This window comes from Furipterus horrens, unplaced genomic scaffold, assembly GCF_987537825.1.
Source record: "Furipterus horrens unplaced genomic scaffold, mFurHor1.1.pri manual_scaffold_6, whole genome shotgun sequence".
NCBI lineage: Eukaryota > Metazoa > Chordata > Mammalia > Chiroptera > Furipteridae > Furipterus > Furipterus horrens.
In genome coordinates this window covers 84,677,955-84,700,378 of record NW_028327176.1, presented here as the reverse complement: position 1 = coordinate 84,700,378, position 22,424 = coordinate 84,677,955, and the positions used below count along the sequence as shown (strand labels likewise).

General features: G+C 46.3%; 3 protein-coding genes and 1 long non-coding RNA gene across 21 annotated transcripts; 1 reads left to right on the top strand and 3 right to left on the bottom strand.

Moving 5' to 3' along the window:
* Nucleotides 1-102: 102 nt before the first annotated feature.
* CUNH6orf136 (chromosome unknown C6orf136 homolog) lies at nucleotides 103-4,028 on the bottom strand. Of its 3 annotated transcripts, none has more exons than XM_090282021.1 (6): nucleotides 3,878-4,028; nucleotides 2,139-2,573; nucleotides 1,760-1,848; nucleotides 1,370-1,570; nucleotides 449-518; nucleotides 103-371 (listed from the first exon to the last, which is right to left on the bottom strand). In XM_090282021.1, exons 1-6 carry the CDS (start codon nucleotides 3,947-3,949, stop codon nucleotides 258-260), a joined length of 981 nt encoding a protein of 326 aa, XP_090138147.1. In that variant the 5' UTR covers nucleotides 3,950-4,028; the 3' UTR covers nucleotides 103-257. The 3 variants fall into 3 exon arrangements, with proteins under 3 accessions (XP_090138147.1, XP_090138148.1, XP_090138149.1); XM_090282022.1 differs by having other exon boundaries at nucleotides 327-392; XM_090282023.1 differs by lacking the exons at nucleotides 103-371; nucleotides 449-518 and adding an exon at nucleotides 536-1,077.
* On the top strand, nucleotides 3,368-16,914 carry LOC150006691 (uncharacterized). Of its 3 annotated transcripts, none has more exons than XR_016511986.1 (4): nucleotides 3,368-3,760; nucleotides 5,047-5,121; nucleotides 15,277-15,420; nucleotides 15,495-16,914. It is a non-coding gene; the product is annotated as an uncharacterized LOC150006691 (long non-coding RNA). The 3 variants fall into 3 exon arrangements; XR_016511985.1 differs by lacking the exon at nucleotides 3,368-3,760 and adding an exon at nucleotides 3,805-4,003; XR_016511987.1 differs by lacking the exon at nucleotides 3,368-3,760 and adding an exon at nucleotides 4,076-4,144.
* Nucleotides 4,171-16,914, bottom strand: ATAT1 (alpha tubulin acetyltransferase 1). 13 transcript variants are annotated; one of them, XM_090282011.1, is made up of 14 exons: nucleotides 16,427-16,913; nucleotides 15,898-15,958; nucleotides 15,714-15,805; nucleotides 15,537-15,597; nucleotides 15,300-15,413; nucleotides 15,013-15,114; nucleotides 9,894-9,939; nucleotides 9,706-9,774; nucleotides 8,456-8,539; nucleotides 8,078-8,149; nucleotides 7,704-7,947; nucleotides 5,144-5,223; nucleotides 5,009-5,051; nucleotides 4,426-4,669 (listed from the first exon to the last, which is right to left on the bottom strand). In XM_090282011.1, the coding sequence occupies exons 1-14, from the start codon at nucleotides 16,531-16,533 to the stop codon at nucleotides 4,492-4,494; spliced, it is 1,353 nt and encodes a 450-aa protein (XP_090138137.1). In that variant the 5' UTR covers nucleotides 16,534-16,913; the 3' UTR covers nucleotides 4,426-4,491. The 13 variants fall into 13 exon arrangements, with proteins under 13 accessions (XP_090138133.1, XP_090138136.1, XP_090138134.1 ...); XM_090282007.1 differs by lacking the exon at nucleotides 5,009-5,051 and having other exon boundaries at nucleotides 4,171-4,669; nucleotides 16,427-16,914; XM_090282013.1 differs by lacking the exon at nucleotides 8,456-8,539 and having other exon boundaries at nucleotides 16,427-16,912.
* A 55-nt stretch (nucleotides 16,915-16,969) lies between these two features.
* Nucleotides 16,970-22,298, bottom strand: MRPS18B (mitochondrial ribosomal protein S18B). 2 transcript variants are annotated; one of them, XM_090282025.1, is made up of 7 exons: nucleotides 22,162-22,295; nucleotides 20,720-20,828; nucleotides 20,534-20,631; nucleotides 20,338-20,406; nucleotides 19,176-19,242; nucleotides 18,103-18,162; nucleotides 16,970-17,529 (listed from the first exon to the last, which is right to left on the bottom strand). In XM_090282025.1, exons 1-7 carry the CDS (start codon nucleotides 22,240-22,242, stop codon nucleotides 17,264-17,266), a joined length of 750 nt encoding a protein of 249 aa, XP_090138151.1. In that variant the 5' UTR covers nucleotides 22,243-22,295; the 3' UTR covers nucleotides 16,970-17,263. The 2 variants fall into 2 exon arrangements, with proteins under 2 accessions (XP_090138151.1, XP_090138152.1); XM_090282026.1 differs by lacking the exons at nucleotides 16,970-17,529; nucleotides 18,103-18,162 and adding an exon at nucleotides 18,169-18,731 and having other exon boundaries at nucleotides 22,162-22,298.
* Between the last annotated feature and the right edge of the window lie 126 nt (nucleotides 22,299-22,424).

Sequence of the window (22,424 nt, the reverse complement as noted above, 5' to 3'; positions counted from 1 at the left end):
ACCTGGTCCACAACCCAGGCATGTACCCTGACTGGGAATTTAACCCGCAACACTTCTGTTTGCAGGCCGGCGCTCAATCCACTGAGCAACACCAGCCAGGGCTTCACTTACACTTTTATTATTTACAAGTTAAATTACACAGCAGCTTTACACAGCATGAGATGGGAAGGAAGGGAGAGGGGATGAAGCTGGCTGCCTCCACATCCTCCTCATGTGCATAGCAAAGTTTTCGGTGCTGCCCCACCCCAGTTCCTGGATCAGGCTTTGGGACACAGGTGTAAGTTGAGTTCTGGCTCTGACAGCCCCAGAGTCACCAGGGCTCCCACAAGCAGCTTCTTCACAGGTGTTGGGGGTGAGTGTGAAGGCATCAGCTGCAGGGAGAAAGGTTAATGCTAGTTAGCAGGACATGCTACCCCTTCATCCTACCACATCCGGCCCTGGGACTCACTTTGTCTAGGTGATGGCGACAAATGAGGCCGCTGGAATTCAGGTAGAAGGTGGAATAGGCATCATAGGTCCTGGTGAAGGAAGAGAAGCTTACTGAGGGGTAAAGTGGATGATCCCAAAGTTTAATTCAAGCATTTGTTTAAACTAGCAATTCCTTAACTGCCACATATTAGACCATCTGGGGAACTCTGAAAAATCTTGATGCCCAGGTTGTATCCTGCCCCAATTAAATCAGAATGTCTGGCACCAATATCACTCCCAGTGTGCAGCAAAGTTGACGAACTGCTGGTTTGAGGCAAGCCTAACAATTTCTTGGGATTCTACCTTGCCAAAATTTACCAAGTACTTTACCTAAGATTGTAAGGCTCAACATATAAGGCAGGATTCTTTTTTCTTTATTTTTATTTTGAGAGTACATTTATTAAAGCTGGGCACAGTGAAACAAGGAAGAGCTTAGGGTGGAAGAAGCAAAAGGAGAGCCTAGATGGGGCTGCTGTTAGCTTACTGGGAAGTCAGAGAAAAGAGGGCCTTGGGGACAGGGTTGGGGTTAGCCTGGGACAAGCTGCCACTGCCCATTACTACCCTGGATATAAGTCTCCTGGGATCCTTCAGAGTTTTGGAGATCTGTGCCTGTGGAGGGAGAATAGAGGGAAGGGAAAAGTGTGGGCAGGCTCCTGGGAAGGAAAGCTTGACAGCAGGAATTTTCATTTGATAAGTATTTGAATACCTACTATGTGCCAGGTAATACACATGAAGAAGCTGAGTTCAGAGATTTCTTAATGTACTCAAAGTCCCTATTTGTTATATTAAAGTAGACTAAAATAAGATCCCTGCACTATTATCTGTGAGACTAGATCATCAATCCTGAAAGGGTACAATTAGGAAACAGATTGTAGCATGAGTTCTTCCTCACTTCTCTTACCGGTAAAGCTCTTCCTTGTCACGCTTGTAGAAACGCAGAAAGAGCATGTGGATGGGCAGTCCCATCAGCCGCCAACGGGCTTGCAGAGTCCAGTTCTCAGGATGGCGGGTCAACTGTAGAATCTCCAACCGAAGTTGTGCAAAATAGTTCCAGGCCAGGAAGCGGCAGAGGGTCAGTGACAGAATATACCATGTCCGGCCCCTGTGCAGAAGGGAAGAGAAATACACCTTATGATGGCAGAATCAGAAAACCAAACTGGCCTCTGAGGAATGAGGAACAGTTGTAGATAAGCAGCCTAGTACCTTCTCTAGTAACTGAAAAGGGTCAAGTATTATACATAATACTAGGACCTTTTCCTCCCCACCACCCTGCCCATGCCTGGATTCTCACTTGGTACGTATGTTCAGGATCTCATTGATGAATTCCACATCCGGTGAGTAGAGAGTGTAGTCATGAGAGTGAAGGAAGAGATTGGGAAGCTAGGTGGAAGAAGAAGGTGTCAACCCAATGGGAAAGGAAAGATGATCCTACTTATGTTTTCTATTTTTAGTGTTTCTTTATTCCCCCTCTGAGTGAAAGGTCATCTCTGTGCCATGTTTAACTCCCCTTAATCCAAACTGAGCATCATTTTTTCCTTGGGAAATGTTTGTAACACTTCTATGTATGCTTTGTGGTTCCAAGAAAGAATCCAGTTGACTAATCCTCTATCTCCAAGTGTTACCTGCATTCCTTCCCACTGTCAATGAAGGTCACTTTTGAACTGACTTACCTCTTGTCTCAGTCTTTCATACATAACAGCCAGGTGCTCCTCCATACTTGGATCTCCTGAAGGAGTGGCAGGGGAAGGGCGGGCAGTCACAGGAGCTTGGAAAGATACCAAAGCCCCAAGACAGGAGCAGAAAGTTCCCTCAAATAGGCTCCTGAGCCCATCCAGGCAGCCGCTATGCAATTCAGGCCCTGGTCCCTCCTCCCCCTTTCCTGGAGGGAGAACCACCCTTGGTGAGCCGAGGGCCTGGATCTGAGGGAGAGGTAGTGGAGCGGCCCGGGGAAGCAGCCGAGTGGGAGGGCGTGGAATTGGGAGAGACCAGAGAGGAAGCAGCCGAGTGGGAGGGCGTGGAATTGGGAGAGACCAGAGAAGAGGAGAAGATGGAGAAGTGGAAGTCGTGGAGTGGGGCCACAGGGGTGGGAATGGAGAAAGCTGATCCTAAGGAAGAAGAACAAAAGGAAAGAGGTAAGAATCCAGCTGCCTAATGGCCCTTCATCCAAACTGCTCATTAACACAATTCCAACCTTACATGCTTGCTGCTCCTGACAAAAGCAATGGAATTACTGGAGGAGAATGGGATGCATCTACCTCCATTTCCAGGAAAGTTTCTTATGACAAGCACCTCCCCAAAACATTAACAAATACCTTTACATTTAAGATTCCAATACTTTTGGGAGCAGCTCCACCTGTCTTACAGCAAGGATAACATACATGTTTGAAGAATGAACAAATGAATAACAGGTTTTATTTTCACTGTGGGTAAAATGATGTGAGTTATAACACAACTCCACAAGTGTGTGAGGTAGATGTTGTATAGAGAAAAAAAAAAAAAAAAAATCCAACGGGAATAGAAGACATTGAGCACCAAGACTATCCTGAACCCTTGGGCACTCTCATTCCCTCAGTTTCCAGTAACTGCCCTCTTATAAACGAGAATGATGAAGTCATACTGAGTTATTGTGAGTACTATATGAAACTAAATGTAAATGAAAATATGCGACTTATAAAGTATTATACAAACATAAGCTATTATTTCGAGCCCCACTAATGACAAAGAAGCCCAGGTGACTGAAAAGATAAACTTCACTCCTGCTTTACTGACGTTGAAACCACGATGACGAGGTGGTTTCCCAAAGTGAGGCCTGACCCGAGTCCCTCTGCTTCCCCAAGAACCAGAGTGGTTATTCCGGACGGCAAGCGGGCCGCATGGGTACCTCCGTCCCCAAGGCGCCTTCTCCGCCGGGGGCGTGGCCATCTTTCCCACCCGGGGGCAGGGGTCTGAGCTGAGTCCACCCCGCTCAGCCTGCCCGCCAGGACCGATATCCCGGTGCAAGACGCGTGGGCTGCAAAGCTCGCACGCAGGTAGGTCTGCTCGGGACCGGGAAACTCCGGAGCGGCGCCGCGGCCAGGCTGCGAATCTCTCCGCCCTCTGCCCTTCAAATGACTTCCAGGCACAGATAATTGCGGAGACCCAGGCGAAGTACGGTCGCGTCCCGCCACCCCACTTTCAACCCTGCCTGCCCACCCCACAACCGGCAGAAACTACGTTCCGGACGCGCCACGGCTGGCAGTACTGCCTCCGTGGTCCCCGCGACCCCAGACCCTACTTGTACCGCCCTGCACAGGTAAGACAGAGCGTCACTGCGCTTGCGCGGAACGGGCCCCGCGCTCCGCCCCTCGCGCCGACTCCGAGAAGGGTCTCTCCCCGCCCCCTCGATTCCTGCTGCTTCCCCTCCTCTCACCTGGGGGCGAACTTGGTAGGCACGGAGGCAGGGGCGAAGACGCCGGGCTGCGCCTCGCGTGGGCTGGTACATATTCCGGAAGCAGAGAAAGCGCCTCCCGAGTGCGGCCTTCGGCCTCCTAACGGAGTGAGCGCGCCCCGGTGCCGGCTTCTTGAAGGGGAGAGGAGGGGTGGGGGGTGCTCAGGAACTGAGGGGAGGGAAACGGAGATGTAGCGCGCTTGCGTACTGCGGCGAGATCCAGGGAAGCGGTGAGGCGCTCGATCTGCTGTAAGTGCGCCTGCGCTAGCGGATCGGCGGCTGCCTTAGAGTGCGTGCGCAGTAAATTGGCGGCCGCGGGCTTCGCTCACTCACCTGAACACTTGCGCAAAAAGCTGGGCGAGAAAAGGGCTGAACTGGGTGTTGTGAGGGGTGAGGTTGAAATAAGGAGTTAAGTTTCTCAGTAGCATTCGTGATAAAAATACTTTATTGCTCTCGTTGAAATAAGATACAGATGATTTGGCACTGCTAAGAGAGCCTGTTGAATGAACAAATGAATGAATACATCTTTTATGAAGGTGGGCTTTGGCTGCCTCCTGTAGTGAGAGAAATACTCGAAAGGTGTGACTGGGCTGCAGTCACCAAGGCCTGGTGCTGCGACGTTCCCGCAAGTTTCGAATGAATCTGGCTTTGAACAAGTCCCCAGCCATTGTCCAGTACTGGGCTGGCGGGGTCTGGGCCTGTAGAGGAACTGTGTGCATGGGTTCCTCCCCATAATACCCATCCTGTGACAAGACCTGCTCCTCATTGGCAGACCTGGTAGGTAGGAGGGCGATAATGGGTTAGAGAGGCACTGAAATGGAATTAAGATCAGACTCTCAGGGTCTGTCTGGCTCTTAACTAGAGGAGGACAAATGACGGTGTGTGAAGCTGGAACCATTGGGCTATGTCCAAATTTGAAACCCCTCAGTGCCAAAGGAAAACACCAGAGTTGAACTTATGGGGAAACAGGCTTATAGGATGTTAGGTGGAAAGATGTGAAGGGGAATAGGGGTGGCGTCCAGTTGGGAGAAGATTCAGAGGAAGGAGCTGAGAGTGATGTTAAGAAGGAAGACCGGTGCTGGGAGGCTTGGAGGGAAGGGGATAAGGCCTCACCTATTCTCTGTTTCCTGTTCTTCCTGCTTCCATTCTAGGCTGCCTGTGGAAATACCATGCATGTGCATGGAAAGCCTGGAGAAGATAGTGAATATGGCCTACTTGATTTGAGGGTAAGGAGGGATTAATACCTACCTGTTTTGGGGGATGACAAATTCAACTCCCCATGGCGGCTGTAGCAGCAGCTTTGGGCTACCAGCCCTGGGGGAGTCCCCCTGTAGAAGAAATGAGATGATGGGGAAGTGGCTACAGGGTGAAAGATGAGTGGGTATAGAGGAATCAGAGGAGAGGAATGAAAGGAATAGCGCAGGAGCACAGAGAGAGGTAATTACCCTTCCTAGCGGTTTTTAACCTAAGCTGGGCCCCAGAAAAGGGGAGGGAGTTCATTTTATACTCCAAAGATTTTCTGGTGCAATTCTGATGATGTTGGACAAGGTGCCCTGATGTTTGGTGTGGAAACCATGGCTACCTTAATTATAGGGAGTGGCAAAGCTGATTTAAGAAGAAAAGGGAGGGAGCCTTTAAAAGGAGGTGATAGAATGTGTTGGACACTCAACAGAGGTCAGGGACTATCTTGGGAGAGGTCCAAGGGTTTGGTGGGGGAGAAGTCAGGAAATCAGAGTGGAAAGAGGAACCCAGGGATCAATGAGGGGTTGTTACAGGAATGCGATCAGTGGATCCCAGGGATATTGGTAAATCTTGACATCTCAGCAAGGGCTGGGCTGGGGTGAAGGGTAGAAATCACTGGGGAGAGCTAGAGTTTCTGAAGGGAATGGGGAAGTAGACGTAGAAGCCTACAGAGAGGGATCCAGCAACTACATGAGAGGAGACAGAATCCACAGAAGATCTAGCAATGAAGACAGGGAAGGGGGACACTAGATCCTGCAAGGGGAACTCTTGGACTCCTTGCTAGAAGATCTGCAGATCTCAGCAATGAGGAAGACGATAGGGACATAAGCCCATTAGAACCAAGGAAAATAAAAGGTGACACACAAACGAGGCTGAGGCCTTAAGTTGGTTTTTTAGTTGGGTTTTTTTTTCCATTTAAAATGTCCATTTAAAAAACACAAAGGGATTCACACTTTATTCAGACAACACTGAGAGGGAGAAGAAAAAGGAGGAAATGAGTAGGGAGAATGGGAGATCCTGCTCCCAAGGATTTGGGGGAACATAGTGGCGGTATCTTATCTACCAGAGGGTAGGGAGGGAAGAGAATATTTTATAACATGGGTATGGAGCAGGGAAAAACATTCTTGCTGTGGAGGAAAAAAGAAAGGAAGGCCAGAGAGGAGTTGCCCCTTCATCTCAAGGCAATCTCACAAAATAGGAATATATCAGCATCTAGATACTGGGGAAGGATGGATCTGGGAGCTAACAGAGCCTTGAGACTCAGGCTTATCTTCTGAAACATGGCAAAGAATGATCCCAGGGTGCTTGCTGAGATCTACTGCCAAGAAACAAAGTCCCTCACAGAATCTGGGTCTGGGGGAAGTAGTGGTGTCTTCAGATGTGTCGCAAGTCTTTAGAGCCCCAAAGCAGACATCAGCTCAGGGGCTCCGTGACAAATAAAACATGTTGTAATGAAGAGCTCAGCAATGTTGAATGGATCCCTTTAAGGAGCTGTAAGTCCCTGTCTTACCTAACTGGACTGCTCTGAAGCAAATCTCATTGGCTGGCATCAGCAGGCTGAAAGGTAAGTATATTAGGTAGCATAAAGCAGTATTAGGGCCACCAGTAGACACTGTAGTGTTAATACGGGATTTATTCCATGGACAAGATTCCTTAAAAAGTTTCTCCGGCAGTGGAGGCCCTTGGACCTTCCATGGTATTCTGCAGTCTGACGGCAAGCCAGAGTGTGCTGCTCTGAGTAATTAGTATGAGTGCACAACCAAGGAGTCTGGCAGCAGTTCAGACAGTCTTGGGAATGTTCAGAGACCAAGTTAGGATGCTTTCTCGGGCAAGAAAAGCTACCAAGTATCTGACCATCTGGGACTCTCACAACCCAGTTGTCCAAGAAAGCTGGAAGAGGGAATCCTATGGGCTCTGTCAGGTTCCACTGGATCCTGGAGGAAGCACTGGAAGAGTAGGTCGGGGGTTCTGGGGAGAGGGTCTCTGCCCACTCAAGGTCTCCCAGGGAGGGAAGCAGGTTAGCTGTCTGTCAGTATCGACTCTCATCAGAGCGGGGAAGGGAGCTGTTATGGACAGGAGGTAGGGAAAAGGAAAGTTGGGGAAGAGAAAAACAGAGAAGTCAGAGATGAAGAGAAAGCTAGGGAGAAAAATATAAGAGATTCCTATTCCCTGCTTGCTTGATGGGCTCCTGCCATACAATGCACTGACTCGTGGCTAGTGGCCCCCCCCCAAACAGTGTCAGAGACACTGCATCTTCCCAGCAACTGTTAGAAGATTTCCCCCAACTTAAAAGTTCAGTTCCTCCCACCCATGGATCTGGGTTCTTCCTGCCATTCCTCCCAACTCTCACTGTAAAACTGGGGTCCATAGGCTTTATATATATATAATAAGTCCTGTTCTGCTCCCCAACTCTCATTTATTTCTACACCACTCCTACAAATATTTCCCAATATATTCTCCAATCCACCTCTTTTGTTGCTTTAGGTCTCATGACTCAAATTGCCCCTTGCCATTTCTAATACTTTTTGATAGTCTAGAGGCTCCCTAACCATCCAACTCCTATTACCTGGTACGGCGACGCTGTGCTGAGCTGCCCGCAGGGTCAGTGGCCAGCAGAAGGCGGGCAGTAGGGTGAGGGGGGCAGAGGCGCAAGGAACGCAGTAGCTCCTGCTCTGGCACAAAGGGGCGGAGTGGACCCCGTTCTGGTGAGTTTCCTAGGCTGCTGGAGCGGGGGGGCGGGTGGACTGGAGGTGTAGCTCGGCGAGGGGCCCTGTTTAGGGGCCAAGGAGGCTCCACAGCCACCTTCAGAACTGAGGAGAGGGAGAATAAAGAAAAGTCAGCAAAGATTAGGATAGGAAAAGAGAAATTAGAACCTTTAGAGAAAACAAATTCTTCCCGAGTTAAGGTGCCCCAAGCCCAGACACCCTATCCCAGTCTTACATTCTCGGTCACTAGAGGAGTATGGCTTGATGTCTCCCTCTGCTCTCTTGGGTGGCAGCTTCCTTACTGGAGCTAACGGGGGAGAAGACACAGACAAGGTAAGCACATGGAGACACTTTGTACTACTCCCAACTACTATACTATGACCCCAAACCTCTGCTGCCTGACACTGCAATTCCTCCTGGGGAAGGAGAAGAGTTCTGCTCCACCACAGAAGCAGCTCTGTGACAATATTATCACACCACAAGGAAATTCAGGGAGAATGCTGGGGCACTTCTGAGGAGAGCCAGAAGGAGTAAGCCGAATGCAGAGTTAGGGGGAAAAGATCCAAGGGGAGACTGGGGTCTGGGAGGTGCAGAAGGGCAGCCAAGCTCTTACTGTCAGTGGGTGCTGTCAGGCCCCCCCTGGGATTCTGGGGCAGTGGAATGGTTCCAGCTGGGCCAACTAGGACCCCAGGTCCCTCTAGATGAAACGGACAAAATCCTTGGTTAATCAGGAATTGCTTTAGATAGGTCAGGAGAGGTTGGGGTGTGGCAGAACCTCTCCTACTGGTGCAAAGATGGGAAGAGATATAAGTTTTATTAGGAAAGAAAAAAAGATAAGAAAACAGACATCTGGAAAGGCATTATCAGAGTAAATGGGAGGCAAACATATTTTCCAAGGCTCTGCCTCCCATCCCCTCGCTTCTCTACTTGTTCCCTCCTTTTCCATCTCAAGAGGTTTTCTATCATGTTTAGCAAATGAAACTTCACAGGGAATCTAAAGTTTTATCCACAGCCCCCAACTGTGGTTCTGAGTCCTCACTGTCCTTATTGGCTTTCTTTCAGTCCCTCTCACAGCCTGTACATTAGCAGGAGACAGGTGGGGAAAAGCCTTGGAAACCAAAGCAAGTCATGTAAATGAACTGCCTCTTCAGTGCTTGGCACTGGCTGAAGCTGTGTTCTTTTGAGTGAGTGTTCCTCCCTTTCCTGACCATGGAAGAGGTGAGAGCTAGTCACAGAGCCAGCTCAGGAGAGGGGCTCTTCCGTGCAGTATACACATAGCTAGCAGATAGCTGTGCTTCCCTACCTTTGGGAGGCAGTGAGAAAGAACTGGCAGGGGAGTGTGTGTGTATGAAGGTGAAATGGGGAACCCAGGCAGCATTTCAGTACCTTCTAGGTCTGGTTTCTCCAGATCAATTTCACTATTTGGTTGGAAATGTTATAAATTCTAAGCATTATCTTCTCAAACCAATATTTAAACTTTGGGCATTTCATGTCAATATTCTATGACTGGAAATGGAAGGGCTGACTGCACTTGACTGTCCCTTGTTGACTGACAGAAACCTGAGGGGTTTACAAAGGAATATGACTCTGGCCCACTTCTATGGACCTCGAGCAATAAGAGGCCCCATCAACATTACAGTCATCATCAAACAGGCTCCCAATAAGCTTGCTTAGTTAAAAGTCTTGACAAGTTCAAATGCACTGAGCTACCATGATGGTAAAGGCAAATGGGTAATGACTGCTGGGAAACTTGGGTTGCTTTAGAATTTTTCCACATTGCCAACAGCTCACACCGTGCTCTGTGGCCTCCAGAATAACTAGCCACCACAGCAGTACAGTTATACCAATTCAGTGCAGCTTTACCAGCAGGTGTAGAATCGACCACAGAAGTGCCAGAGTGTCGAGTGGCCCTCAGAGAGGGAACAGGGGGCCCTGTGAAGAAGGAAGCAGTGGTGCCTCTCAGTGAGGGGACCAGTGGGACCAAGAATCCACCTCTTTCCTTTCCCTCACCCCAACTACCTGACCAACACACACAAAGTGAGAAGACTTACGATGTTGATGGGCAAAGAAGCCCTCGAAGATCACAAAGTTGTTCACCTATAAGACAAAACAAGCAAAATATAGTTGTCCATTCAGCCACTCGACATATTTGAGTACAGAACTCTGCTAGAAAAACCACAGTGGGAGGAACAAAAGTCAGCCTTCCTATTCTTGAGAGTCTCAGTCAAACACTCAGACCCTGACAAGCTGAACCCAAAGTTGATATGGAATTGCAAAGGACTTCAAATAGCCAAAGAACCTTGAGAAAAAAAAAAGAATGAAGGATTCACATTTTCTGATTTCAATACTACAAAGCCAAAGTAATCATAATGGTGTGGTAGAGGCCTAAGGATAGACATAGAGACCAATGGAAAGGTCAGTCCAGCCCTGGCTGGTGTGGCTCAGTGGACTGGGCGCTGGCCTGTGAACCAAAAGGAACCAAAAGGTCACTGGTTCAATTCCCAGTCAGGACACATGTCTGGGTTGTGGGCCAGGTCCCCAGTTGGGGGCGTGTGAGGCAACCAATTGATGTATCTCTTGCACATTGCTGTTTCCCTCTCTCCCTACCCCCTCTCTAAGAGCTAAAACTATGAAACCCTTGGAAACATTGAGGAAAATTATGACTTCAGACAATTTCTTAAATATGACATCAAAAGAAAAAAACATAAACTGGACTTCATCAAAAGACATTATCAAGAAAATGAAAAGACAACCCACAAACAAAACAGGACAAAATATCTGCAATTATACATTTGATAAGGATATTGTATCTAGAATATATAAAGAACTACAACACAAGAAGAAAACACAATTTAGAAATTGGCATGGGACTTGAAGAACATTTTTCCAAAGAAGATACTTAAATGGCCAGCAAGCACTTGAAAAGATGCTCAATATCACTAGTCATTAGGGAGACACAAATCAAAACTACAGAGAGCCCTGGCTGGTGTGGCTCAGTGGATTGAGCACCAGCCTGTGAACTAAATGTTTCCGGTTTGATTCCCAGTCAGGGCACATGTCTGGGTTGTGAGCCAGGTCCTCAGCTGGGGGTGTGTGAGAGGCAATGGATCGATGTATTATTAACACACTGATGTTTCTCTCCCTCTCTTCCCCTTTCTCTAAAATATAAAATAAAATAAAATAAAGAAAAATTAGGCATTAAAAAAAATTAAAAAAGACTTGAACTCTTGTGGCACCTCAGAGGCAGTCAGCTGCCACAGGATGAAGGTGAACATCTCTTTCCCAGACACTGGCTGCCGGACACTCATTAAAGTTGATGATGAATGCACACTTTGTACCTTTTATAAGAAGTGTATGGTCACAGAAGTTGCTGCTGATGTTCTGGGTGAAGAATGGAAGGGTTTATGGGGTTTGAATCAGTGGTGGGAATGACAAGCAAGGTTTCCCCATGAAGCAGAGTGTCTTGACCCATGGACGTGTCTGCCTACTGCTGAGCAAGGGGCATTCCTGTTATAGACCAAGGAGGAGTGGAGAGCAAAAGTGCAAATCTGTTCAGTGTTGCATTGTAGATGCCAATCTCAGTGTTTTCAACTTGGTCATTGTAAGAAAGCGGGGTAGAAAGATATTCCTGGTCTCATTGATACTACTGTCCCTTGTTGCATGGGGCCCAAAAGAACTAGCAGGATCCACAAACTTCAACCTCTCTAAAGAAGATGATGTCTACCAATTCATGTGAGAAAGCCCCTAAACAAAGAAGCTGAGAAACCTAAGACCAAAGCATCTAAGATTCAGCGTCTTGTTACTCCACGTGTCTTGAAACACAAACATCGGCATATTGCTTTGAAGAAACAATGTACTAAGAAAAATAAGGAAGAGACTGCAGAATATGCTAAACTTTTGGCTAAAAGGATGAAGGAGGCCAAAAAAAAAAAAAAAAAAAAAAAGCCAGGAACAGAGTGCCAACAGATACGGGTTGTCCTCTGAGAGCTTCTATCTCTAAATCTGAGTCCAGTCAAAAATGAGGTACAAATAAATAAGAACATACATTAAAAAAAAAGAGAGACTTGGAGACATGGCTTGCCCAAAGCCAAGTAGCTACAAGTGGCAGAGCTGGGCCTCAAGTCCCAGACACTTGGTTCTAGCTGCAGTATTTCAGCCAGGAATACAGTTTGGTCATTAAGAGTGTATGCTATAGGTTCAAATTTGAGCTCTGCCACTTATTAGCTATGTGAACTTGGTCAAGTAGCTCATCTGTATAAACCCCAAACAGACTTAACAGTAGCACCTACCTCGAAGAGATGTGCAAGAATCAACTGAGATGGTGCATGTAACTACAATACCACACAGAGCTCATGAAACATTAGCCATTATTATTTATACTCTATCCTGTTCTAGTGTTACATGTCACCTGGTAATGTGTTTGCTGCTAAATACTATGTTCCTTCCACTGCTCTCTGCTGCCTCTTAATGAGAAAATATATGTGGGAGGACACTAAGTAGACCCTGTCTCTCTCCTGCCTTGATCCTGCTATAATGTCTTCCAACCAACCCTCATCCAGCCCCCAAGCACAGTCCCAGTATTCTAGCCACACCAAACTTTGTAGTGCCCTAACAGGTAGCTTAATACCTCTCTGACCTTGTTCATGCTGTTTCTTACACATCAAAAGCACTTTAACCCACCCACTTCTGTCCCCTGACAAACACTTTTCTTTACCCAACTTCAACTCCAAGGCAGTACTCACCACCATGTCCTTATGCCTCTAAGTATATCGATCAGATCATGTTACAATGGATTTACTGTCCATGCTTCTATCCAATCCCAGCCTCTCTTACCCATTCATCAACACTGATTCCACATGGACTCTGACATCATCAGATTTTCTCTATACAAGTTATTCTTAGGCTGTTAAGTTTTTCCAACTGAAAAGAATCTGCTCTCGATCCCCTTCCCTCTCCAGCTCTTGCTCTATTTCTCTGTTCCCCTTAAAGGAGCATTTAAAAGAGTGGCCTAGCCTCATGTGGTGTGGCTCAGTGGATTGACTGCCGACCTGTGAACCAAAAGGTGGCAAGTTCGATTCCCAGTCAGAGCACATGCCTGGGTTGCGGGCCAGGTACCTAGTTAGGGGCATGTGAGAGGCAACTGATCAATGTTCTCTCACACATCAGTGTTTCTCTCCCTCTCTTTCTCCCTCCCTTCCCCTCTAAAAATAAATAAAATATTTTTAAAAGAAAAAAGTAATAAAAGAATGGCCTAGGCCCTGGCCAAGTAACTCAGTTGGTTAGAGCATCCCGATATGCCAAGATTGTGGGTTTGATCCCCAGTTGGGCCCATAAGAGAACTGACCAATAAGGAACTTCAATTAAGTAAGAGTGGCCTGTTCTTGTTTGTTTATTCTTGTTGTCTCCAGTTTCTAGTTTCTCAATCTCCTAAGCCCATTCCTCATCCAGATTTCCACCCACCACTGCACCAAAATCGCTGGTCAGAATCACCAATGGCCTCAGGCAACTAAATCAGATGCTCACTTCCCAGACCTCTTCTTACTTCACTGATGAGCACCTTTTGAATCAGTAAGCCATTCCTTCCTCCTGGAAATACTTTCCTTACTGGCCTTCCAGGTCAACTTTCAATTTTTCATATATTTCATTAGTTACTCCTTGGTCATACTTGCTGGTTCTTTCTCCTCCCTGACTTCTTAAAGAGTACCCATGTGCTCAAGTCTTTGGACCACTTCTCTGTTACTCCCTGGTGATGTCATCCTGTCTCATTGCTTTCAATACCCTATATATGCTGAAAACTCTCCATCCCAAACCTCTTCTCTGACTCCAGGGAAAATGAAACTGCCAACTCAACCTGGACTTATCACATATATCTCTAATTAACATATTCAAATTGGAGTCCTACTATTTCCCCCGAAGTTGTTCCACCTATCATCTCAGTTTATGTAACTCCTTCCAAGTTTTTAGGCCAACAACTTGGGAATCACCATTAACTCCCTCGCTCTCCACCGAGAATCTATCAGGAAATCTACTTGCTTTAATTTCACAATATTTAAAATTTAACAACTCCTTACCACCTCTTCTGCTACTGTCTTTATCTGGGCCACCACTATTTTTCATCAGGATTGTTTCTTCCTAACTGGTCTGTTTACTTCCACTTTTGCTCCCCTTCTCCTTATTTTTAAGTCAAAGTGATCTGGTTAAAAGTCAGATCATATCATCCCTCTATTCAAACCCCTACAGTGGCTTTCTTTTTTTCCACAGAGTAAAAGCCAAAGCCTTTGAAATGGCCTTTAAGGCCCAAAATGTCCTTCTTGCCTCTGATCTCATCAACTACCCCTCCCACACTCCTATCATTCACAGTGCTCTTGTCACACCAGTCAGTTCATTCTTCCAGACACACTCCTACCTCATAGCCTTTGCACTAGCCATTCCCTTTGTGATGCCCTTTTCCGGATATTACTTGGCTCTTATTCTCACCTCCTTTAACTTATTGCTGAAATGACACTTCCTCAGTGAGGCCTTCCCTACTTATGCCATTTAAACTTGCAGTCCCATTCCCATCCCCACCATGGCACTCCACTCCCAAGCCCTCTACTGGCTCTCATTTTTTCCAGAGCACTTATAATCAACCATAGGATATACGTGTTTATTATATTTGTCTCCTCCACTAAAATATAAGCTACACAAGGGCAGAAACTTTTATCTGTTTTGTTGAGTAAAGTATTCCTAGTGCTGGTGCTCAAGATATTTGTTGAATGAATGGATAGCATTAGTAACATTATATTGCATTTAGTTATAAACCAATCACCTTCCCTATTTTAGACCAAAGCTCCCAAGGACAGGAAATTCTGGGCCCTTAAGAAATGTTGATTGAATAAATAATGGCCTGTGTGAAAACAAGGAGGTAAAATTGAGCTGGCTATGTTTGGGACACAAACATATTATTAAGTATACAAAACAGCCATGAGAAGAATCAAAATAGATGAGAGTAAAGTAGCTGCAGAATGAGACATGGTAAAACAACAACAACAACAAAATCAGTTGTATAAAATGAATCCTATATAATAGGGAATAAGAAGTGCTTAGAAGGTGCCAATTCTTTGTACCAAACCCAAAATAATAAATTCAATGTGAATGCTTAGTGGGGATCTACCTTCTGAAGCCTCTAACCTGTGGGACTGTGGCCTCCAGGTTGTAGTGTTTGTTTAGGAACTTGAGCAGCTTCTGTGAGGGTCGGTCAATAGCCAGTTGGTGTGGTTCAACTCGCTCCTTCTGCAGGGACAGGGGACTCAGGGTAGGAGAAGGCATGGGGAAACATGCCAACAGAACTTGAGACTGAAAAGGGAATAGGAAGACATGGGGACATTGGGGAGGGAAAGGCAGAGGCTCTGGTAGAGCTTACGGCAAAGGGGCCTTTAATTTCTCTTTGGACAGACTGGTGAAGAGATAAGTGATACCTGCAACATATACTGGAAGAGTTCTTGTCCGTGGCCATGGCGTTGAAGTGACTCATGGATGTAAAAATCCAGGATGCAAAGTGGTTCCACCTCATTGTGAGCCTCACGATCATCCTAAGAGGTAAAGAACAACAAATATCTTTTAGGACCAAGACATTATTGCCACCTCCTAAACTTTAGCACTTTTGTTTTCAGGAATCAAGGCAATATGAACTCTCAGCTTCCAATAGCACTCACCAGTACAAAGAGTTTCTTGTATCCAACTTTGAGGAAACCAATGATAGCTCCTTTTCCAGCCCTACAGGATGGGGAAAATGATGAAGAAGCGTAGCAGCTATCTGAGAGAGGTAGAATGAAAACGTGAAAGAGGCTGGGGAGAAAGGGATACAGGATGGAAAAACATTTGGCACTCACGGTCGGGCAGAAGTGTCTTTGAGCACATACATAACGTGGCGATTACTCTGCATCCTCAATGCACTGGTGATGGGTGCAGGAAGGTGCTGGGCCTGCCAGGGAGTTGAAGACAGACTTTCTGCAGGTCCCTTCCAAAGACCCAGCCCTCCCTTATCTACTGTTCCTAGAGAGGTGTCCCCAGTACCTTGGCAGAAGCCTTGCCCAGTTCATCTACAATGGTCATAATCTGCTGCTGCACATCAACACTATAGAAAGAGAGGTGATAGAGTCAGATAATCACTGAATGAGGGTTCTGAACAATCACTCTCAGGAACCTGGACCAAAACTACAAGATTCAGCACTTAAAGACTCTCTGACTCTGCTTTGGCGTATTCCAATCTGGTTTTTCCATCCCATCCTCTGGTACCCAAACTTTTTACCACACCCCCTTCCAATGTGCCACACTCCCTCCTCCCTTGAGGTTGTGAGGAAGCAGGAAGGGCGGGTCAACCACATCCTTTGGCTGGGACTTCATATTTGGCTGACGGGTGAAATGTTCTAGATCTAAGCACAGATCAACCCCACTAAGCATAGGGTCAAAGGTCACCAACAGGTCATGCTGGGGCATCAAAAGGAGGGTGGGCCATTATTCAGAGAGAAGGGGGCGTGGTGCCTGGACTGGGTTTCTAGAGGAACCGGGAGAGAAGGGTCTTGGGGCGGGTTTGAGATGTCACCGGGGTGGCGCTGTGGTTCCAGGTCGGCGGGCCAGGGGCCGCAGGTGCTGATCCAGGACGGTGATCCGCTCCGGGAGCAGCGCGTCCACATCGAACGGGAACTCCATGGCCCATTGTGCGAGGTTGGCCCCGCCCTCATACGTCACTTCCGTCAGCCCCCGCCACCCTTTATTTCTTCCTCATCTGGGAAGCGCCCAGCACAAACCCCGCCCTTCGCCCTAGTCTGGTGCTGTTCTAGTCAGACTTGCAGTCCCTTCCTTAGTGATGCCACACCCCTGCAACTCCCAAGGCAGTGGGTGCTTAGCATTTTCCATGGACCGAGTGCCATCTTCTCCAGCTTATTAGCCCTGGTGAGCAGCTGGTGCGGTAGACCACGGAACACTGCCTCAGGCACCGGGGGGCTCCACAAGGTGATCAAGGCAGAATGGTGCAATTGCCAATTCCAGGTGACTTCTGGTCCCAAGAGTTACTGGTTGGGCTGCTTCCAGCCTAACTGACTCCTCTCCCCATAGAGCACCCATTCCTCCAAGACTCAGTCCAGAGACAGGAGACACAGCTTTATTGTGGAAAAGGGAAGTTGGCATAAATCTGAAACAGCAACAGAAGGCTGAACCCATCTATTTACATTATATGGGGATTAGGGTTTCCCACATATATCTGTACTGACCTCCCTCAGCCTCAGATGTATTTATCCCCTTCAACAACAATCATTTCCTTTCACTGACCCTGGATCTGCCATTAACCACAAAACAGATGAAACTCTTCAGGGTGAATATCATCATCTAATTCCTAGGCATTATCTTGGAATCCTTTGGTACCCTTCCCAGTCTAGAGCTCTTACAGAGGGCTCTGGGAATGTGTTGTGAATGGCACCTCCGGCATTGACTCAGGTGGGAGGCCACTCTCTTTTTGGAGATGGCCTCGATACAGACGACGAAGGCGGGACAGCTCTCTCTCTGGTGGCTGTTTCCAGCTATACCATGGGTACCACGGGTCACCTGAAACCAGAGTGGGGGCTGGCGGAGTAGCATTCACAGCTCCATGAGAGTTGCTGAAGTCAAGGTCCCGAGGTTCAACCTGGGGAATATGGTAACTGAGGAGACCTAGGGGATTAAGAGAGAGAGAGTTAAGGAAGGGAGCAAGGTGATACGGTAGTTCAGATTCAGACACAGAAGGAAAATAACTTCTAAAGGGAGGAAGGAACCAATCATAGCCACTGGGTACATTTATACATATTGTACACTGCACAAAGGCCAATTAGCCAAAGGGTCAAATGTGAGCCTGGACTCTTGCGTATCAAGCTGTGCAGCTCTGCACCAGGGCTATGAACCTGCATCTGCCCTAATGGAGGCGTACTTTTTCCTAATCTGTACAAAGGTATCAAGGAGCACAGGGCCAAAAATTTATACAAAAAGCTTCCTATAATCTAGCTATGGCATTGGGACTAATAGTTATTAAACAAGAGGGAAGAAAAAGGAAAGAAGAGGGACAATGACAAGGTTAACACTGGGGAGAGGAAATAAGGGACAGTGGAGTGATGAAAGAAGAGATTCTTAGGAAAAAACACGTTGCATGCTAACTTCTCAGATAGCTGGGAGCATTTATATACATCCTCTAGTCCCAAGTCACCTTCCTGATGTCTAACAAAACTTCTTTGGGCCCCTTCTCAAACTCACCATGATCCCTGGCTTTCAGGATGGCCTGGGTCAACCTCTTGTGTTGCTTCATACAGACTCCTGCAGGAAGGAAAAAGGGTACTCTGCTCATTCCATCAAGCACAGTAAGAAAAGAATACAAACTGCTTCTACATGGTGAAAGGGCTGGTTTGGAAGACCTGGCTCCCCATTCTCCTAACTCCTCCTCAGACCTGTTTCCCAAGGGAAAGAATCCTTTTTTTTTTTTTTTTTTTTGAGAGCTGGAATAAAAACTTACCTGCGTCTAGCTGCTATAGAGAAGCCATTTACTGGAAAAGGCTCCAAAACAGGAAACAGAACACAATTCAAAGAACAAGTGTGCTTAATTGGGAAGGCAATCTGAGAGAGTAGTAAAATAGCCTCTTCAGTTTTTTACAGCTTGACAGGAGTTTAAAACTACTTTTAAAACTCCCTGACAAATCAAACTCCACTAATCATACTGCCATCTCCAAAATGGTAAATTCAGATTATCCTTTGCAAATATATCTTGCTTTAGCAGGTGATGGCAAAATTTTTCTGTATGGGGTCCTATATTTTACACGTTGCAGGTCCTAGAGTCTTTGTCTCAGCTACTCAACTCTGTCATTGTAGCCTGGAAGCAGTTGTAGACACTATGAAGACAAACAGACACAGCAGTGAGCTAGATTAAGCCTGTGGCTATAATTAGGTAATAGATGTAATCTTGAATTGTTAAAACTCAAAATTCCAAATTTGGGAAATCTAATTGAATTGTCAACCATATAAGACAAATATAGAGCAATTTATGAGAAAGCCTTTTGTAAACATGAAGAGCCTTAAAGAAAAAAAATAATCACCATTTATCTTTCAAGAGCTACATTTAGATGGTTTGGTTACAATGACACTTGCCTATCTTTTATACACATGTCAATGTTTTAGCATGTGAGTATCCCCATTAAATCAAGATTTCCAAAAGGTTCAATCATACTTTTTATGCCGAGGTAGAAGTCACCAAACAAATACCTGTTTTCTAACTGAATAAAGAGAAGTGCTCCCAGGAAAAGCTATTCTGGTGGGGACATGGATGATGGGCTAACCTGTGTATGGCGCATGGAAGATGATACCCGTGTGGGCGCAGACAAACTGTTCTAAGAGCTTCACGTTCTGTGGGGAAAATGGTGGAGAAAGGAGCGGGGAAGACAGCAAGAAAACCTTTAGAGACTGAAAGTACACAATCCCTACACATCCACACATATGACCTTAATCCTTCTATGTCTCTCCAGATGTTGCCCTCCTTTATGTCCTAGGTTTAGCCCCAGCATTTTATTGAACACTTTTGTGAAAACTCTAGCCAAACATTTCCTGTTTCTTGGCCTTTCAACCATTTCACATGCACATCCTACACTCTTGTCACCAAGAGTCATACAGAATTCTCTTCTTCAGGGGTTAGGTTCTAAAATCAGCCCTCATGCAAAAAACCAGGTGGTCAGTTGGCAATCCCTGATATCACCCCAAAAATACAGTATATTTTGTAATGTGCATGTACAAATGACTACGGCATATAAATAGCATGCTGTATATAATGTATACATTTACTCAGATCAATTTTAAAGATAATTATGTAGAAGGACTCTCAGCTAGCAAGTTAAGCACAGGAAGTGAGACCCAAGGAATAAAGAGGTATCCTTGTGGAGCTGGAATGGCAGGCAGAATTATCCACACTATTGAATTTGTAATTTTTTTCTCCCTTGTTATGTGTTTATAAACTGTGTAAAATTGTTTAAATACCTTTTTATTAACCAACTGTACACAATTGAAATTGAGAAGTTACCTTCTCACAATGAAGGTTTTTCATAAAAGTAACTAGTCTCTATATTGTGGTTCATGTTTCTGCCCCTAGCTGCACATCACCAAACATCAAAATGACAAGGAAATAAAGTCACAGAAAAAATTAGTCCAATCTACTTGCTAATAATTGTGACGGATATAAACAAACTTTTGGGCATTGCTCTCCCATTAGAAATGGTCATTTTTCTTGCCTGCCAAATTGGACTGTCAATTCCACAGTAAAGGGATGGAACTTTTTACTATAATCCATAGTAGAGAGCAGAAGACTAGAGGGAAGGATGTTTTTACAGTGCCAGGGAACCAGTGCAATATGGAGTATAGGAGCACCAAGATCAGAAGAAAAGTGAGGCAATCTCTTTAGCACTGCAAAAAGGCTCCAAATCTTCATCCTGGAGAAAAGATTCTCCTTACCCTAAAGTCAATGTGCAGCTTGTGATCCCGGCAGATAGGGCAGGGATTCCCAGCAACTTTATTTTTGCGCTGTAGAGAGAAGAAATTGGCAGGTGACGATGTTCGAAGCCCTGTCAGAAAAAGTGCTGCTGCCACTGTCACCATGGTCTCCACCCCCACTTCACATCCCATCCACATGCTACTCTCAGAAACTCACAATACATGTCTTTCGAGTCCGCTGTGGGGGTATTCCACCTTTGTGGTTGCGACGATAGTCAGCCCAGATGGGGCGAGAACCATAGCGGGACTTGTATTCTGAAATGAAAGACCACACAAGTTAGGGTGGAGGATATGTCTCTGTCCATTTATTTCAGACCCCACATGACCCTGCCCCTACAGTTACCTTCTGAGTCCAGATATTTCCAGGGTTCATCCTTATAAGGGGAAATGGGGACCAGGGGCAAAGAATCTTCTTCAAGGGGGGCTTCAGTGCAAAGAGTCTGGAGGGGAACCTATAAAAAAGGGTGAAAATTAAAAAATGAATTCAAAGAAGGAACCCGATTGTTTTGCTACTGACACTTCAGGGTGAAGAGGAATGCACACCCACTGTATTAATGGAATATAGCAGGAATATATATGAAAGGTAGCATATTTGTTGGGGTTAAACTGACATCACCAACAACCACTCTCCCTATCTCCAACTGTATTCTGAAAGAAGCTAATGTTGGAGGATAACTATGACTGGTGACTGACACAAGGTATTCATACTTTTTGGACTGAACTGAGTCTACTGGAGGGAAAAAGATGAAGAAAGGAAAAGTCTGAGGATGTATAGATCCCTGACAGGTAAGCCTCCAACTAAACCCAATCTAGAATCACTGAGTTGCTCAGCTTTATAAAAAGTTGAAGGTCAACATTCCATAGTGAAGAACAAAGGAGTCCTAACGCTAGCTTCAAACTACCAGGTCTGTCATTAATTTTGCAATGATCCCTGTCACCACTCCTAAGTCCCACTTTAGGGAGTGGCAGCTGGACAAGCCTTCCTATCTCACATTGCCCCACTAAGAAACTGCCCTGCGTTACCAAGAACCTCCATGATGGTGAGTATATGAGGCTGGAGGGAAACCTCAATCCAAAGAACTGAGTTAAACTTCCATATATGCTGACAATAAACTGATTTAGTGAGATGGAGGGCTGAGAAACCGGTTACCAGGTCGAGAAGGTATTTGGGCTTTACTGGGAGTCATTCTCCCAGTATAAGTTACAACCTCTGAACCCAAGGGCATTCCAGGGCACCACAGATTTAGACACCATCTGTGTAGTTAAGAGTTGGTTGTACAATACCTGTGGGGTAGGGGCATCACTCACCTATTTAGCCAAGATGATAACTTTGGAAGATGATGAAATCTAAATCTAGCCCTTTGCCCTCAGCTCGGGACTTAAAATACATACTTATTAATTTTTAGAGAAGGGGTAGGGAGAAAGCGAGAGAAACATCCACGGATGGGCTGCCTCGCGCACGACAACAGGGGACCTGACCTGCAACCCAGGCACGTGCCCTGACGGGGACTCAAACTGGCAACCTTTGGGTCGGTCCACAGGCCCGTGCGCTCAATCCACTGAGCCACACCAACCAGGGCACGACTCGGTTTGGTATTTTTTAAATGCACGGAGATTTAAGGAGGGTGAAGGGAAGGGAGAGTGTTGTGGGAGCAAGATGTTGCCTAAAGAGCGGAGGCATAATCACTTGGAAAAGCCTCTGCTCCCAGATTCCTAGAAGTGGAGCGAGAACTAGAGCAAGTATAACTAAGTAATGGTTCTACAAAACGTACTCCAAGGAGTTACCTGAACTCCGCAGGCACCCCTGAAGGACGAAAGGCTAGGAAGGCGCCTCAGCACCGTATTCAACACGGAGGCCGCCATCATGATGTACACCTAAACCAGGAACGACCGGGAAGGCTTTTGCGCATGCTCCTGGAAACTGACTTGGGCAGGGCCAAGGACAACCCCGCAGTGCGGTGGGCAGGCATGCATTTGCGTCAGGACGGAAGCGAGAAAGGGGGGCGCCTGGAGGAAAAGCTCATTGCAACTGCGTCACAGTGGAATTC